This window comes from Aquarana catesbeiana, linkage group LG02 (genome assembly GCF_042186555.1).
Source record: "Aquarana catesbeiana isolate 2022-GZ linkage group LG02, ASM4218655v1, whole genome shotgun sequence".
NCBI lineage: Eukaryota > Metazoa > Chordata > Amphibia > Anura > Ranidae > Aquarana > Aquarana catesbeiana.
Window position 1 is genome coordinate 49,802,926 of NC_133325.1, and position 15,014 is coordinate 49,817,939.

The 15,014-nt window shown below is 46.6% G+C and overlaps 1 protein-coding gene across 2 annotated transcripts in view; it reads left to right on the forward strand.

Annotated features, from left to right (window-relative positions):
* The window catches only part of LRRC32 (leucine rich repeat containing 32), a 77,722-nt gene that overhangs the window by 50,412 nt on the left and 12,296 nt on the right, over positions 1-15,014 (forward strand). The window contains exon 3 of one of the 2 annotated variants that reach the window (XM_073612864.1): positions 4,620-4,697. The exons of the other annotated variant lie outside the window; for it this stretch is intronic. Within the exon in view, the coding sequence (XP_073468965.1) occupies positions 4,620-4,697 (78 nt within the window). The remainder of the gene's footprint in view (positions 1-4,619; positions 4,698-15,014) is intronic. 2 annotated transcript variants of the gene reach the window in all.

Sequence of the window (15,014 nt, forward strand, 5' to 3'; positions counted from 1 at the left end):
TGTGTGTCTCCCAGAAGACAGTGGGGGGGGGCGGAGGAGGGGCCAGATATGGCATAGATATCCGCGGATACTGCGGCTATCTATGCCCGGAAGTGGGAGCAAATACCTGGATTAGACAGGTATCTGCTCCCCCCTCACCCCTGAACCGGAGGGGGGGGGATTCCAAAAAGCGGAAGTTCAATTTTTTTTTGGGTGGAACTCCGCTTTAACTCTTCTGAGTGTATTTATGGCAGAGCCATCATATACCATTATATTAAGTAAAGTATAAGTATTGGGACATCTGCCTTTACACGCACATGAACTTTAATGGCATCCCAGTCTTAGTCCGTAGGGTTTAATATTGAGTTGGCCCACCCTTTGCAGCTATAACAGCTTCAACTCTTCTAGGAAGGTTGTCCACAAGGTTTAGGAGTGTGTCTATGGGAATGTTTGACCATTCTTCCAGAGGCACATTTGTAAGGTCAGGTGCTGATGTTGGACGAGAAGGCCTGGCTCACAGTCTCCGCTCTAATTCATCCCAAAGGTGTTTTAACGGGTTGAGGTCAGGACTCTATGCAGGTCAGTCAAGTTCCTCCACCCCAAACTCGCTCATCCATGTCTTTATGGACCTTGCTTTGTACACTGGTGCGCAGTCATGCTGGAACAGGAAGGGGTCATCCCCACACTGTTCCCACAAAGTTGGGAGCATGAAATTGTCTAAAATGTCTTGGTCTGCTGACGCCTTAAGAGTTCCCTTCACTGGAACTAAGGGGCCAAGCCCAACCCCTGAAACACAACCCCACACCATAATCCCCCCTCCACCAAATGATTTGGATCAGTGCACAAAGCAAGGTCCATAAAGACATGGATGAGTGAGTTTAGGTTGGAGGAACTTGACTGGCCTGCACAGAGTCCTGACCTCAACCCGATAGAACACCTTTGGGATGAATTAGAGCAGAGACTGCGAGCCAGGCCTTCTCGTCCAACATCAGTGCCTGACTTCACAAATGCGCTTCTGTAAGAATGGCCAAACATTCCCATAGACACACTCCTAAACCTTGTGGACAGCCTTCCTAGAAGAGTCGAAGCTGTTATAGCTGCAAAGGGTGGGCCAACTCAATATTGAACCTTACGGACTAAGACTGGGATGCCATGTGCATGTAAAGGCAGGCGTCCCAATACTTTTGACAATATAGTGTATGTGGTCCCCAATACTAACCCCTCTTTATATGCACCTTCTGATTCTAAATGCTCTTTATATGCACCCTTTGATATTAACCCTCTTTATGTGTGCCCCTGATTCTAACCCTCTTCATATCAACCATCTGATACTAACCCCTCTTTATATTTGCTCTCTGATATTAAGCCCTCTTTTATTAATGTGGTTTAACCCTATGACTGCCAATGACCTGTCCTACATGCAATGGCAATCAAGGCGTTAAAAGCAGCTCATGGCTCTGTATGCATATAGGCATACTGGTAGAGATGGGTACAGAATGCAGAACACCAGGAATATAGAGATTAATGGGAAGTCCGGAAGAATTCCTGACCTCTGCACTAAGTACATTATATACAAACCTCTGCACAGGGTCGGGCAAGGGGTGGGCAGTAAGTGCGGCTGCCCTGGACACAGTGGAGATTTGGGGGGATTTGTACTAGGAGGGTGGTATTTGTTAGGAAGGGGGTTTGGGGGCATTTGTGCTTAAAGGGGAAATATGGGGGGAACTAATGTTAGGAGAGGGGATTTGGGGATGATTTGGGACAGAGGGATTTGGAGGGGGATGGAGGATTTATGCTTAGAGGGGAAATTCGAGGGGTAGAGCATTTGTGCCAGGAGGGATGATTTTGGGTGGGAGATAGTTTGAGCTGGGAGGGGAGAGTTGTACTGGAAGAGGGAGATTTTTTACTTGGAGAGAATTGTGGCTTGCAAAGGGAAATTTATGCTTAGGGACAAGTGCGAAGATTAGTGCGTGAACTTTTTTTGGGAGGAGGGGATTTTTGCTGACACACAATCGCATATATTTTGGGGGACGCGGTTTGGCATCTTCGCCCTGGGGCGTTAGGTGACCTTGTCCCCGCACTGCCTCTGAAATATTTATAATTCATACACTTGTCCCCTGTAATATGTACATTACAGACACGCATAACCCCTGTGCTCTGTGCATTACCAACTTCAGACCCTGAACATTACAAACTTCTGACCTCTGCACTCTGTATGTAGACACACGTTTTAGTTTTTGGTAGCAATCCAGGGCAAGAATAGACAAGGTCAGACAGACCTGAAACCAGGGCATAAGCGGACAGACTAACACAGGCCAAATATGGGTGAAATTCCAAACTAATTTTCTTTCAAAAATCTGAAATTGTGTGCGTTTTGTGATGCGACGGGGCCACCATTGATTTTGAAATACAACCAAACAAGCCAATGATGGAACTTTTACAGGGAATTGAGGTTGATGGTGAGTGCATCTTGGCCAGTATTGACGTCAATTATTTATATATCAATATCCAACAGCAACATGCAACAGAAACAGTGGAATGGGCCTAACATCAAAAGGAAGCAAAAATATTTTTTGATCCAGTCTCTAGATCTGGCCATGAGCCACAATTTTCATCTGGCATGAGAAGATTTTTTTCAGACAGAAGAAAGGTGTGGCCATGGGGGCTAAATATGCCCCCTCGGTGGCCAATCTGTTCATGAGCCACTGGGAGAAGGAAGCAGTTTTTGATAATGTATGAATTTTATAAGAGATACATAGATGATATCATTATCATCTGGGCAGGATCACAGGATTCATTTTGACAATTCCTTGGAGAGATTGGGAACAACCAGTATGGCATTTCTTTCTTAGGAACAATTGATCAGCAATGTATTAATTTTTTGGATCTTGTAGTTTTTAAGGCTAACCATAGGTCACTAAAACTTACTTCAAGGATGGACAGGAATGGATATATCCCACTGGGAAGTTGCCATCATCTCAGATGGTTGGGTGCCATTCCTAAAAGTCAACTGATGAGAGTAAATTGCAATTGTGATAGGAAAGATGATTATGATGTACAGGCTGATATTTTAATAGACAGGTTGTGTGAAAAAGGATATAATTCTAAAGATCTAGAGAAAACTAAGAAAATGGTTGGAGATATGAGGAGAGAGGATCTATTTAAAAAGAAGGAGACTAGCAGAAAGGATTTTGGAGTTGCCTTCATGACATGGTTCACTCGCCAGCATAAACAGACAAAGAAAATCATTATAAAGCATTGGCCAATATTATTAAAAGATGTAGAATTAAAGAAAATATTACCTGATAGGCCGCAATTCATTTATACCAAGCCTCCCAAATTACGTTTAAAACTAGCCCAAATGTACAAAGTCCAGGATCAAGATATGGAAAGGGGCATCACCTCTCCAGGTAGGTCAAACGAAAGTAGGAAGCCTCTCCTCCAGCTTAGAAGCTCAGGTGCTGGCAATGCATATAGCAATCAACGTATTAAGAAGTTCTGGACAGCCGCACTCCGAGAAAGTTTTTGCCTTTTATTCGAAGACTCATCAAAATATGTGCCACAGTAGAGTGGATAAAAGAGCTTACGCGTTTCACACTACAAACAGTGCGGCTGTCCAGAACTTCTTTCCACGTTGATAGCCCCAAATGTAGTGGATCCGCCCAAAAAAAGTTTGCACTTTTTTGGATCAAGTGGGATTTTTAGGTTGTGGTAGGAGTGTGATTTGTAGGACTTCCAAATCTAGGATAAGGAGGACTACACATTTCACATCTTAATCACGGGGGAAGTCCTATAAGACAAAAAAGTTTATCACTTGTGGGACCACGCATGTCACTTAACTTTTAGCTTGTCCTTGTGGGTTCCAATATGTGGGCAGAACTACTAGAAAGTTGGGGGTTAGACTCCGAGAACATGTGAATAATAAAAAAAAAAGGTTATAGACACCACAGTTTGTCCAACCACTTTAGACTCCATCATGCGAGGGATCCGAATGGTTTAACATTCTGTGGTATAGATAGTAGTGGCCCACTGGAGAGGAGGGAATCTAAAAAAGGCCATTTCCCAAAGCGAAACACAGTGGATCCATCATTTGGGGACGATGAGTCCTTCTGGGTTAAACATAGAGTTGGACTTGAATTGTTTTCTTTCAAATTGGTAAAGTAATTCCTCATTTGGTCAGATATTTAACAACATCTTTAATTCAAATTTAATTCAATTCATTTTTTATTTTTATCATTTTTTGTTTTTGAATTAGGGGTTTATTGCAATTATAATAAAAGAATGCTTTTAAAGTTTTCACAAAGTGATTAAGATATATATTTGTGCAATGACGTCCTTTGGATTGATTTGACCTTTCTAATGTGGCCGCCATTGTTGTTTTGATGGATTGTAAAAATGGAAGTTCATGCAAAAATTTAAATCCCTGCATCTATAGATACCAGGGATCCAACACTAACCTCTCTATCTCTGTAAAGAAAAAACGAGTATACATAACTTTTTGGAAGTCGATCTGACCTGCTCCAACCGGATCCCATGCTGAGCTGTCAGATGTGGCTTCTCTGTGTAGGCGGGTGTAGATGACAACAACGGAAGCCCCATTGTAACTCTATGGGTAACGTCATTTCCCATTCATTTCACAGCCGTTGTCCACCGTGTCCTCTGCAGAGCTTCTGGCGCTGGAGATCAGGTCGGAGCGGGTCAGATCGGCTTCCAAAACGGTATGTATACTCATCTTTTCTTTACAGGGATAGAGAGGAGAGAGGTTAGTGTGAGATCCGTGGTGTCTATAGATGCAGGGATTTTAGATTTTACATGGACTTCCACTTTAAGGGGTTTCCAAACCTGTGAAAAATTGCCGCTACAAAAATCGTATTGGATAAACAAGAGGGAGGAGACTCCCCTTGTGTATAAAAACTCAGTCTGATTGACCGGAAATTAGGTCCTTGATGACGCCTTGTGAGAAGGAGAAACACGTTGACATAATTCCCGGTGCCGAGGCCAAGTGACGTAACTTCCGGTTCGGTGGAACGCACGTGTCTTGTAGTACAAAACTTTTGCGCAATAAACACCAGCTTTACAGAACTTCACTATCAGTTCCTTTTTTTTTCATATTGGTGAATATCTCAACCGTTGACAACCACGCTGGGGGGAGATCTTCATTGGACCTCTTTGAGTCGTCATTCCCTGTCAGATTTCAGCTTGTATGACCCTTAGACTGAAAAGCTAGGGATCCATTATATCTGGTGAGTGGGGACACAGGAGGGGTGTGTGTCACACCACGGAGCAAAGAAAATGCATATGTAGGTTGCGTCCGCAAATGTAAACAGTGTTCAAATCACACATGTTAAAGAGTGAGAGCAATAATTCTAGCAAAATAGCTCCTCTGTAACTCTAATCAGGTAACTGTTATGCCGCGTACACACGGTCGGACTTTTCACCTACAAAAGTCCGACGGACACCGCCAGACTAAATCCGATGGACAATCCGACCGTGTGTGGTCTCCATCGGACTTCCGACGGACCGTTTCGGTCGGAAATCCGACGTACTTTAGATTTGAAACTTGCTTCAAATCTTCACGTCGTAACCCTGCCGGACTCAGTTCCTGACGGAAGGCCCGTTCGTCTGTATGCTGGTCCGACGGACCAGATAAAACGGAGGAGCAGGGTACTGCATCTCGTGCTCGCTGCAATAGGAAAAACAAATTTTCCTATTGCGCCGATCGCGGGGGGCATCCCAGGCCCTTAGGTCTGGTATGGAACTTTAAGGGGAACCCCCTACGCCGAAAAACCGGCGTGGGGGTCCCCCCAAAATCCATACCAGACCCCGATCTGAGCACGCAGCCCGGCCGGTCAGGAAAGGGGGTGGGGACGAGCGAGCGCCCCCCTCCTGAACCGTACCAGGCCGCATGCCCTCAACATGGGGGGGGTGCTTTGGGGGAGGGGGCACCCTGCGGTGCCCCCCCACCACAAAGCACCTTGTCCCCATGTTGATGAGGACAAGGACCTCTTCCCGACAACCCTGGCCATTGGTTGTCGGGGTCTGCGGGCGGGGGGCTTATCGGAATCCGGGAGCCCCCCCCCCCTGGCCGGGAGAAGATGTTTTTATTTTAAAAACCTGTGTAGTGTGTTTTATCATTGAAACGTTTTCCCTAGGTGAATGGGTAGGGGTACCATGTACCCCATACTCATTCACATAGGGTGGGGGGCCGGGATCTGGGGGCCCTCTTATTATAGGGGGCTCCCGGATTCCGATAAGCTCCCCGCCCGCAGACCCCAACAACCAACGGCCAGGGTTGTCGGGAAGAGGCCCTTGTCCTCATCAACATGGGGACAAGGTGCTTTGTGGTGGGGGGGCACTGCAGGGCGCCCCCTCCCCCAAAGCACCCCCCCATGTTGAGGGCATGCGCCTGGTACGGTTCAGGAGGGGGGGCGCTCGCTCATCCCCACCCCCTTTCCTGACCGGCCGGGCTGCGTGCTCGGATCGGGGTCTGGTATGGATTTTGGGGGGACCCCCATGCCGGTTTTTCGGCGTAGGGGGTTCCCCTTAAAGTTCCATACCAGACCTAAGGGCCTGGGATGCCTGCGACGGGGCTCGCAAGGTTTCAATCTCGCTGATAGAAGCGGCGAGATTGACTTCCTTTTCTAGTCCCGTCGTACCCGAGTCACGTTCAAAATGAACGGACTTGTCCGTGTGTGGGAAAGTCCGTTCATTCTGAAAGTCCGGCGGAAGTCCGTCGGGAAGACCGGATTCCGGAAAGTCCGGTCGTGTGTAGGCAAGTCCGTCCATTCTGAAAGTCCGTCAGTAGTCCGCCGGAAGTCTGGCGGCAAGTACGTCGGACCTAGTATCCCAAAAAGTCCGACCGTGTGTACGCGGCATTACACTTATAAGAGTCGCCTATGGAGATTTTTAGGTAACGTAGTTTGTCGCCATTCCATGAGTGCGCCCAATTTTAAAGCATGACATGCTAGGTATTTATTTACTTGGCGTAACATCATTTTTCACATTATAAAAAAAAAATGGGCTAATTTTACTGTTTAGTTTTTTTTTTATTAATGAAGGTGTCTTTTTTCCCAAATAATTGTATATGAAAGTTCGCTGCGCAAATACAGTGTGACATAAAATATTGCAACGGTCGCCATTTTATTCTCTAGGGTCTCTGCTAAAAAAAAAAAAATATTTATATATATATATATATATATATATATATATATATATATATATATAAGGTTTGGGGGTAATTTACCAAAAACTACAGATTTTAACCACTTCCGGACTGCCGCACGCCGATATACATCCTTACTTTGAAGGGGGATATCGTAGTTATGGCAGCAGCTAGCTGCCATAACCTCAGTATCCTCTTCTTCGGCCGGCAGTCCACTTTCCGATAAGAGTGGTCTCTGCGGTGGATTCTCGGCAAGATCACTTTTATCGACGGCGGGAGAGGGCCCCCCTCCCGCCGCGTTCCGGTGCCCTCCGCCTCTTACCGGAGCCATTGGCAGCGGCGGGGGTGATCGCAATTTCACCCTTGCTGAGCATGGAGACAAGTGAGGAGAAGATGACCCCCACCCCTCCCCATAATGATGCAGGGCAAAAGCAACATCAAAATGTCACTTCCGCCCATAGTTCTTAAAGGGACATTTATTTTTTATTTTTGTTTTTAAATGACAAACTTTTTTATTATTGCATTTTTGTGTAAATATGAGATCTGAAGTCTTTTTGACCCCAGTTCTCATATTTAAGAGGTCCTGTCATGCTTTTTTTTCTATTACAAGGGATGTTTACATTACTTGTAATAGGAATAAAAGTGACATTTTTTTTTTAAACTGTGTAAAAATAAAAAAGAAAAGGTAAAATAAATAAGAAAAAAATTATTTTTTAAATGCACCCTGTCCCGCCGAGCTCGCCGGCAGAAGCGAACGCATACGTGAGTAGCGTCCGCATATGAAAACATTGTTCAAACCACACATGTGAGGCATCGCCGCAATCGGTAAAGCGAGAGCAACAATTCTAGCCCTAGACCTCCTCTGTTATGTAAAACATGCAACCTGTAGAATTTTTTAAACGTCGCCTATGGAGATTTTTAAGGGTATAAGTTTGTCGCCATTCCACAAGCGGGCGCAATTTTGAAGCGTGACATGTTGGGTATCAATTTACTCAGCATAACATTATCTTTCACAATATAAAAAAAAAAAAAAAAAAAACATTGGGCTAACTTTACTGTTGTCTTATTTTTTAATTCAAAAAAGTGTATTTTTTCCAAATAAAGTGCGCTTGTAAGACCGCTGCGCAAATACAGTGTGACAGAAAATATTGCAACGACCGCCGTTTTATTCTGTAGGGTGGTAGAAAAAAAAATGTATAATGTTTTTGGGGTTCTAAGTAGTTTTCTAGCAAAAAAAATGTTTTTAACTTTTGTAAACAACACATCTCAAAAAAGAGGCTCGGTCCTCAAGCGGTTAACTTGTAAGCAACAAATGTCAGAAAAAGGCTTAGGCATGAAAGGGTTAGAAAACCTACTCTTATTCCCTTTCTCCTCTGCATAAGGATATACCTCTCCCTTTTCTGGTCAACTAATCAGGTACACTCAGGCAACCAAGAATAGGTAGTCCGATCGTGGCAGCTTCAACAAGCCCCATGCCGGTCCTTGGCCACCTCGTGGCCAGCCTCCGTCTAAAATGGATTACTATTTTTTTCTACACATGCATTCAATAAGCCTTTGTTTGCTTTTTTTACACTGTACAAGCAAAAAAATTGTATGTCGTTTTTCTTGTTACATTTTGCAGCAAAATGTCAAATCCCCTGTAAGACATGTGATTGCATTACGCAAGAACATCTGCTCTTCTTCCATGTGCTGAGCATTCATGTGAAACAGATGTTCGCAGAATGCTACAACAATTAGCACAAGCTCCCCCAGCTTTAGTCATGGGGATTTCACCCGTCCTTTTGTGCCACCTCCAGATGTACGACGCATTGATGATCAGCCTGTCATAGATTAACGCCACATTTAAAAAGAGTCTTTGGAAGGAGAACTGCCCTGGTTGCAATATTTTAATCAGTAAAACGCAAATGACTCGCATACAGCATGGTAAATATTAAGCAAAACCTCTGTAGGGAGTGCAATGTTATTTAAATGTTTTCAAAAATAAATAAACTAGACATAGGGAAGCCTCACACTCAACTGGCTAAAGTGCAGCTAACACGTGGTTTTTGTGTAGGTTAGCTGCGCTATCACATAGACTTCAATTATGTCCTGCGGTCCCTTTTCAGAAAGTGGACACAAACTGCGGGACATAATATAAGCTAATGGGAAAACCCACACGAAAACTGTGGTTAGCTGCGCTTTGCCCAAAACGCAGTGGGGCAAAGCGATGCCCTTACTCGATGTTAAAGGGAATAATCCTTTGTATTTTTTTTATATAACATGACAGAATCAGTGAAAAGATGTTTAGAGGATGCAACTGTTGAGGAACTACTTAATATATCTTGAGCTTTATGTCTTAGTTTCAAGTAATGTGGTTGATAAACTAATGACAAAGGCATTTTTTCCCAGAGAGTAGTGAATGAGGTGAAATTGCACTTTGCAAGGAATACCCAATCACGTGCAAGAAAAATGTAAAAATCAGTGTTCTTTGCTTGCACTTGATTGGATAGTGGAAATCATCGCATTCAGTAGGCTCTAGGAGAATATTCCCTTGCAAAGCATAAATTCCCTTGTATGGTGAACGGTCCATTTGTCTTTGGTGAATCAAACCCAAGGAATACAATGATTATATTCTTTTAAATGTGGTACATTATATGGTCACTATATGGTAGGTAGACACCTCTCCATCGGGAAAAATTGTGCCCATTGATGGTAGTAGTGGATGAAATAGTGCCCCAAGGGTCAGATAAAAGCAAGCAAAGGGGCGCATCTGTCCCCCAGCCACAGTTTAGAAACCTTTTCGAGATTTGAAACAAACTGCTACTCTACTGATGTTGGGTCAAAGAAGCTGTAACCTCTACTAGACCCATTAATCCTCTCCCCAGCTGGGAAAAAGTGTTTCTTTCCACCATAAAGCATATCCAGAGGAATGTTAATATCTGATAGAAAGATAGATTTGACCTTTATTTGGATGAATATTAGGGATGAGCTTCGTGTTCGAGTCGAACCCATGTTCGACTCGAACATCGGCTGTTCGATCGTTCGCCGAATTGCGAACGTTATGGGCCGTTCGCGCTAAATTCGTGTGGCGCGTCACGGCCCATAATTCACTGCGGCATCGCAGTGCATTGCTGGCTGATGATTGGCCAAGCATGCACTATGACCCGCATGCTTGGCCAATCACAGCGCTGTCAGTAGAGAGAGCTGTAATTGGCCAAAGCCAGGGTGGCTTTGGCCAATTACGGCTCAGGGCATTTAGTACACACCCCACACTATATAAGGCCGCCTGCACGGCGGCCCTGTGTAGTGTGTGTTCCGGTGTGCTGAGAGATAGAGAGAGAGAGAGACAGTGTCATTTGATTTGAGTTAGATAGATTAGGCAGAACAGTCAGTCAGTTAGCTGCACTTACAGTGTATTGTGTATATATATGCATCCCAGGTGTTGCATATATATATATACACTGTATTCAGTTTAGCTAGATCCGTTCCTGTTATCTTCTATCTAGACTATTTACATTTAATGCAGTGCGTCCTGCTCACAGTGTTCAGCTAGATCCGTTCCTGTTATCTTCTAGACTATTTACATTTAGTGCAGTGCGTCCTGCTCACAGTGTTCAGCTAGATCCGTTCCTGCTATTTACATTTAGTGCAGTGCGTCCTGCTCACAGTGTTCAGCTAGATCCGTTCCTGTTAAATTCCTACTGACCGGCAGGCTTGTCTGGTTACAGTATATAAAGCTACCTGAAGAAAATTACAGGTGTTCTATTTGATCCTATTAGTACCACGGTCAGGCAGCTAGACTATTTACATTTAGTACAGTGTGTCCTGCTCACAGTGTTCAGCTAGATCCGTTCCTGTTAAATTCCTACTGACCGGCAGGCTTGTCTGGTTACAGTATATAAAGCTACCTGAAGAAAATTACAGGTGTTCTATTTGATCCTATTAGTACCACGGTCAGGCAGCTAGACTATTTACATTTAGTACAGTGTGTCCTGCTCACAGTGTTCAGCTAGATCCGTTCCTGTTAAATTCCTACTGACCGGCAGGCTTGTCTGGTTACAGTATATAAAGCTACCTGAAGAAAATTACAGGTGTTCTATTTGATCCTATTAGTACCACGGTCAGGCAGCTAGACTATTTACATTTAGTACAGTGTGTCCTGCTCACAGTGTTCAGCTAGATCCGTTCCTGTTAAATTCCTACTGACCGGCAGGCTTGTCTGGTTACAGTATATAAAGCTACCTGAAGAAAATTACAGGTGTTCTATTTGATCCTATTAGTACCACGGTCAGGCAGCTAGACTATTTACATTTAGTACAGTGTGTCCTGCTCACAGTGTTCAGCTAGATCCGTTCCTGTTATCTTCCTACTGACAGGCAGGCTTGTCTGGTTACAGTATATAAAGCTACCTGAAGAAAATTACAGGTGTTCTATTTGATCCTATTAGTACCACGGTCAGGCAGCTAGACTATTTACATTTAGTACAGTGCGTCCTGCTCACAGTGTACAGCTAGATCCGTTCCTGTTATCTTCCTACTGACAGGCAGGCTTGTCTGGTTACAGTATATAAAGCTACTTGAAGAAAATTACAGGTGTTCTATCCCAGCTTAGTGCAGCTACAGGCCATTAGTATGTCTGGAAGGCCAAGAAGGAGAGGCAGACAGTCACAAGCCAATAAGAGAGGGCAAGCAGGCTCTGTGTCTAGTGCTGGTCGTGGAGACGGTGCATCCTCATCAGCACGTGGCCATGGGACACGCTTGGCCTTTTTTTCGGCAGCTGGCCATGTTGAGCCGCAACATGCGGAAGACTTGGTCGAGTGGATGACCAAGCCGTCCTCATCCTCCTCATCCTCTCTCACCCATGCCCAGGGTGCTTTGTCTGGCAAAGCAGCGGCCTCTTCCCTCAGCTCAATGTCATCAGTGACTCCTTCCCTAGCTCCACCATGTCCTCATGAGGATTCCCTCGAACTGTTTGACCACAGTGTTGGGTACATGCTCCAGGAGGATGCCCAGCGTTTGGAAGGCTCTGATGACGATACTGAGCTCGATGAAGGCAGTAACATGAGCGCGGACAGAGGGGGTGCCCAAGAAGGACAGCAATCTGGCAGTCATGCTCCCCCTGCTGCAGCATACTGCCAGGTTTGCTCCAGTGATGAGGAGGGAGGGGATGATGAGGTCACTGACTCAACGTGGGTGCCTGATAGGAGAGAGGAGGAGGAGGAGGAGGAGGAGGAGGAGGAGGAGGCGGCAGCACATCACCAACGAGGCAGGATGCCCTCCAGGGGCCAGCCTAAGGGCAGCACATTGACTGCATCACACCCCAAAGCTCCACATGTGCAGGGCGCTGCAGTCTCTGCGCGTTATTCAAAAAGTTCTTTGGTGTGGGCCTTTTTTGAGACGAGTGCATCAGATCGCACCGCTGCTATTTGCAACATATGTCTCAAGCGTATCTCGCGTGGCCAAAATATCTCCCGCTTGGGTACCACATGCTTGACCAGACATATGTTGACCTGCCATGCAGTTCGTTGGCAAGCGTATCTAAAAGACCCACACCAAAGAACAAAGAGGATCTCTCCTTGCTCCTCATCAGCTGAGATTTCCAACCCCACTAGACCTTCAGTCCTCTCTGAGACCTACAGTGAGAGGAATGAAGGTGTAGAATTAGGTGTGTCACAGCCAAGTACTTGTGGGCAATCTGCTTTTGGTACACCGACGTCAGATTGTACCAGGCAAATTTCCCTGCCCCAGCTGCTGCACCGCCGAAAGAAGTTTGCTCCCAGCCATCCACATGCCCAGCGGTTGAATGCTAGCTTGGCAAAATTGCTAGCACTTCAACTGCTGCCTTTTCAGTTGGTAGACTCTGCCCCCTTCCGTGAGTTTGTGGAATGTGCGGTTCCTCAGTGGCAGGTACCCAAACGCCACTTTTTCTCACGGAAGGCGATTCCGGCTCTCTACCGGCATGTGGAAGGCAATGTCCATGCCTCGCTGGACAGGGCGGTCAGCGGTAAGGTGCATATTACCGCTGACTCATGGTCCAGCAGGCATGGACAGGGACGTTACCTAAGTTTCACGGCGCATTGGGTGACTCTGCTGGCAGCTGGGAAGGATGCAGGACAAGGTGCAGTAGTGTTGGAGGTTGTTCCGCCACCACGCCTCCAAAATGCTGATTGTGACACACCTCTCTCCTCCACCCCCTCCTCTTCTTCTTCCTCCATGGCCTCTTCCTCGGAACCAGCGGTGCTCCGTAGGCGTTCAAGGGGCTACGCAAGTACGCAGGCCAAAAGATGCCATGCGGTGCTTGAGCTGGTGTGCTTGGGGGACAGGAGCCACACTGGGGCAGAGGTTCTGTCAGCTCTGCAGGGGCAGGTTCAGAGGTGGTTGACGCCACGCCAACTTAAGGCAGGAATGGTGGTTTGCGACAATGGCACCAACCTCCTCTCTGCCCTCCGACAGGGACAAATGACCCATGTGCCCTGTTTGGCTCACGTCCTTAACTTGGTGGTGCAGCGGTTCTTGGGCAGGTACCCGGGCTTACAGGATGTCCTGAGGCAGGCCAGGAAAGTCTGTGTGCATTTCCGCCGGTCATATAATGCCAGTGCTCGGCTGACGGACCTCCAAAAGGAGTTTAACCTGCCCAAGAACCGCCTAATCTGTGACATGCCCACCAGGTGGAACTCAACGTTGGCCATGCTGCAGCGGCTGCACACGCAGCAGAGGGCCATCAATGAGTACCTGTGCGACTATGGCACCAGGACAGGGTCAGGGGAGCTTGGTTTTTTTTCCCCACGCCAGTGGGCCATGATCAGGGATGCATGCACTGTCCTGTCACCATTCGAGGAGGCCACGAGGATGGTGAGCAGTGACAGTGCATGCATCAGTGACACTGTCCCCCTTGTCCACCTGTTGGAGCACACGCTGCGTGGAATAATGGACAGGGCACTTGAGGCAGAACAGAGGCAGGAAGAGGAGGACTTCCTTAGCTCTCAAGGCCCCCTTTATCCAGACAGTGTTCCTGCGTGCCCGCCGATCACACAGGAAGAGGACGAGGAGGAAGAGGAGGAGGAGGAAGATTGTGTCAGTATGGAGGTGGAGCCTGGCACTCAGCATCAGCAGCAGTCTTTAAGGGATCAGTCCCAAGAAACACATGGACTTGTACGTGGCTGGGAGGAGGTGGCTGCGGACCATGTCGTTCTTAGTGACCCAGAGGACTCCGGACCGAATGCCTCAGCAAACCTACGCTGCATGGCCTCCCTGATCCTGCAAAGCCTGCGTAAGGATCCTCGTATTCGTGGTATCAAGGAGAAGGACCAATACTGGCTGGCAACCCTCCTTGATCCACGTTACAAGGGTAAGGTTGCGGACCTTATCTTGCCATCGCAGAGGGAGCAGAGGATGAAACATCTTCGGGAGGCCTTGCAGAAAGGTCTGTGCAACGCGTTCCCAGAGACTGGGAGGTTACAAACTCCTGTTTCTGGACAACGTGTTGCTGAGGCTTCGGTCAGTCAAAGAAGGAGCGGTGGAGAAGGTGGCCGTCTGACCGATGCGTTCAGACAATTTTTTGGTCCGCAGCCCCAAGGTATGATCGGTTCCAGCAACCATCGCCAGCGTCTGTTTTACATGGTGCAGGAATACCTAGGGGCAAGATCAGACTTGGACACCTTTCCCACCGAAAATCCTCTGGGTTACTGGGTCTTGAGGATGGATCACTGGCCAGAGCTTGCACAGTATGCAATTGAGCTACTGGCCTGTCCTGCATCCAGCGTTCTTTCGGAACGCACATTCAGTGCTGCTGGAGGCGTGGTAACCGATCACAGGGTGCGTCTGTCCACCGACTCGGTCGATCGGCTGACCTTCATAAAAATGAATGAGTCTTGGATCACCACCAGCTACCAAGC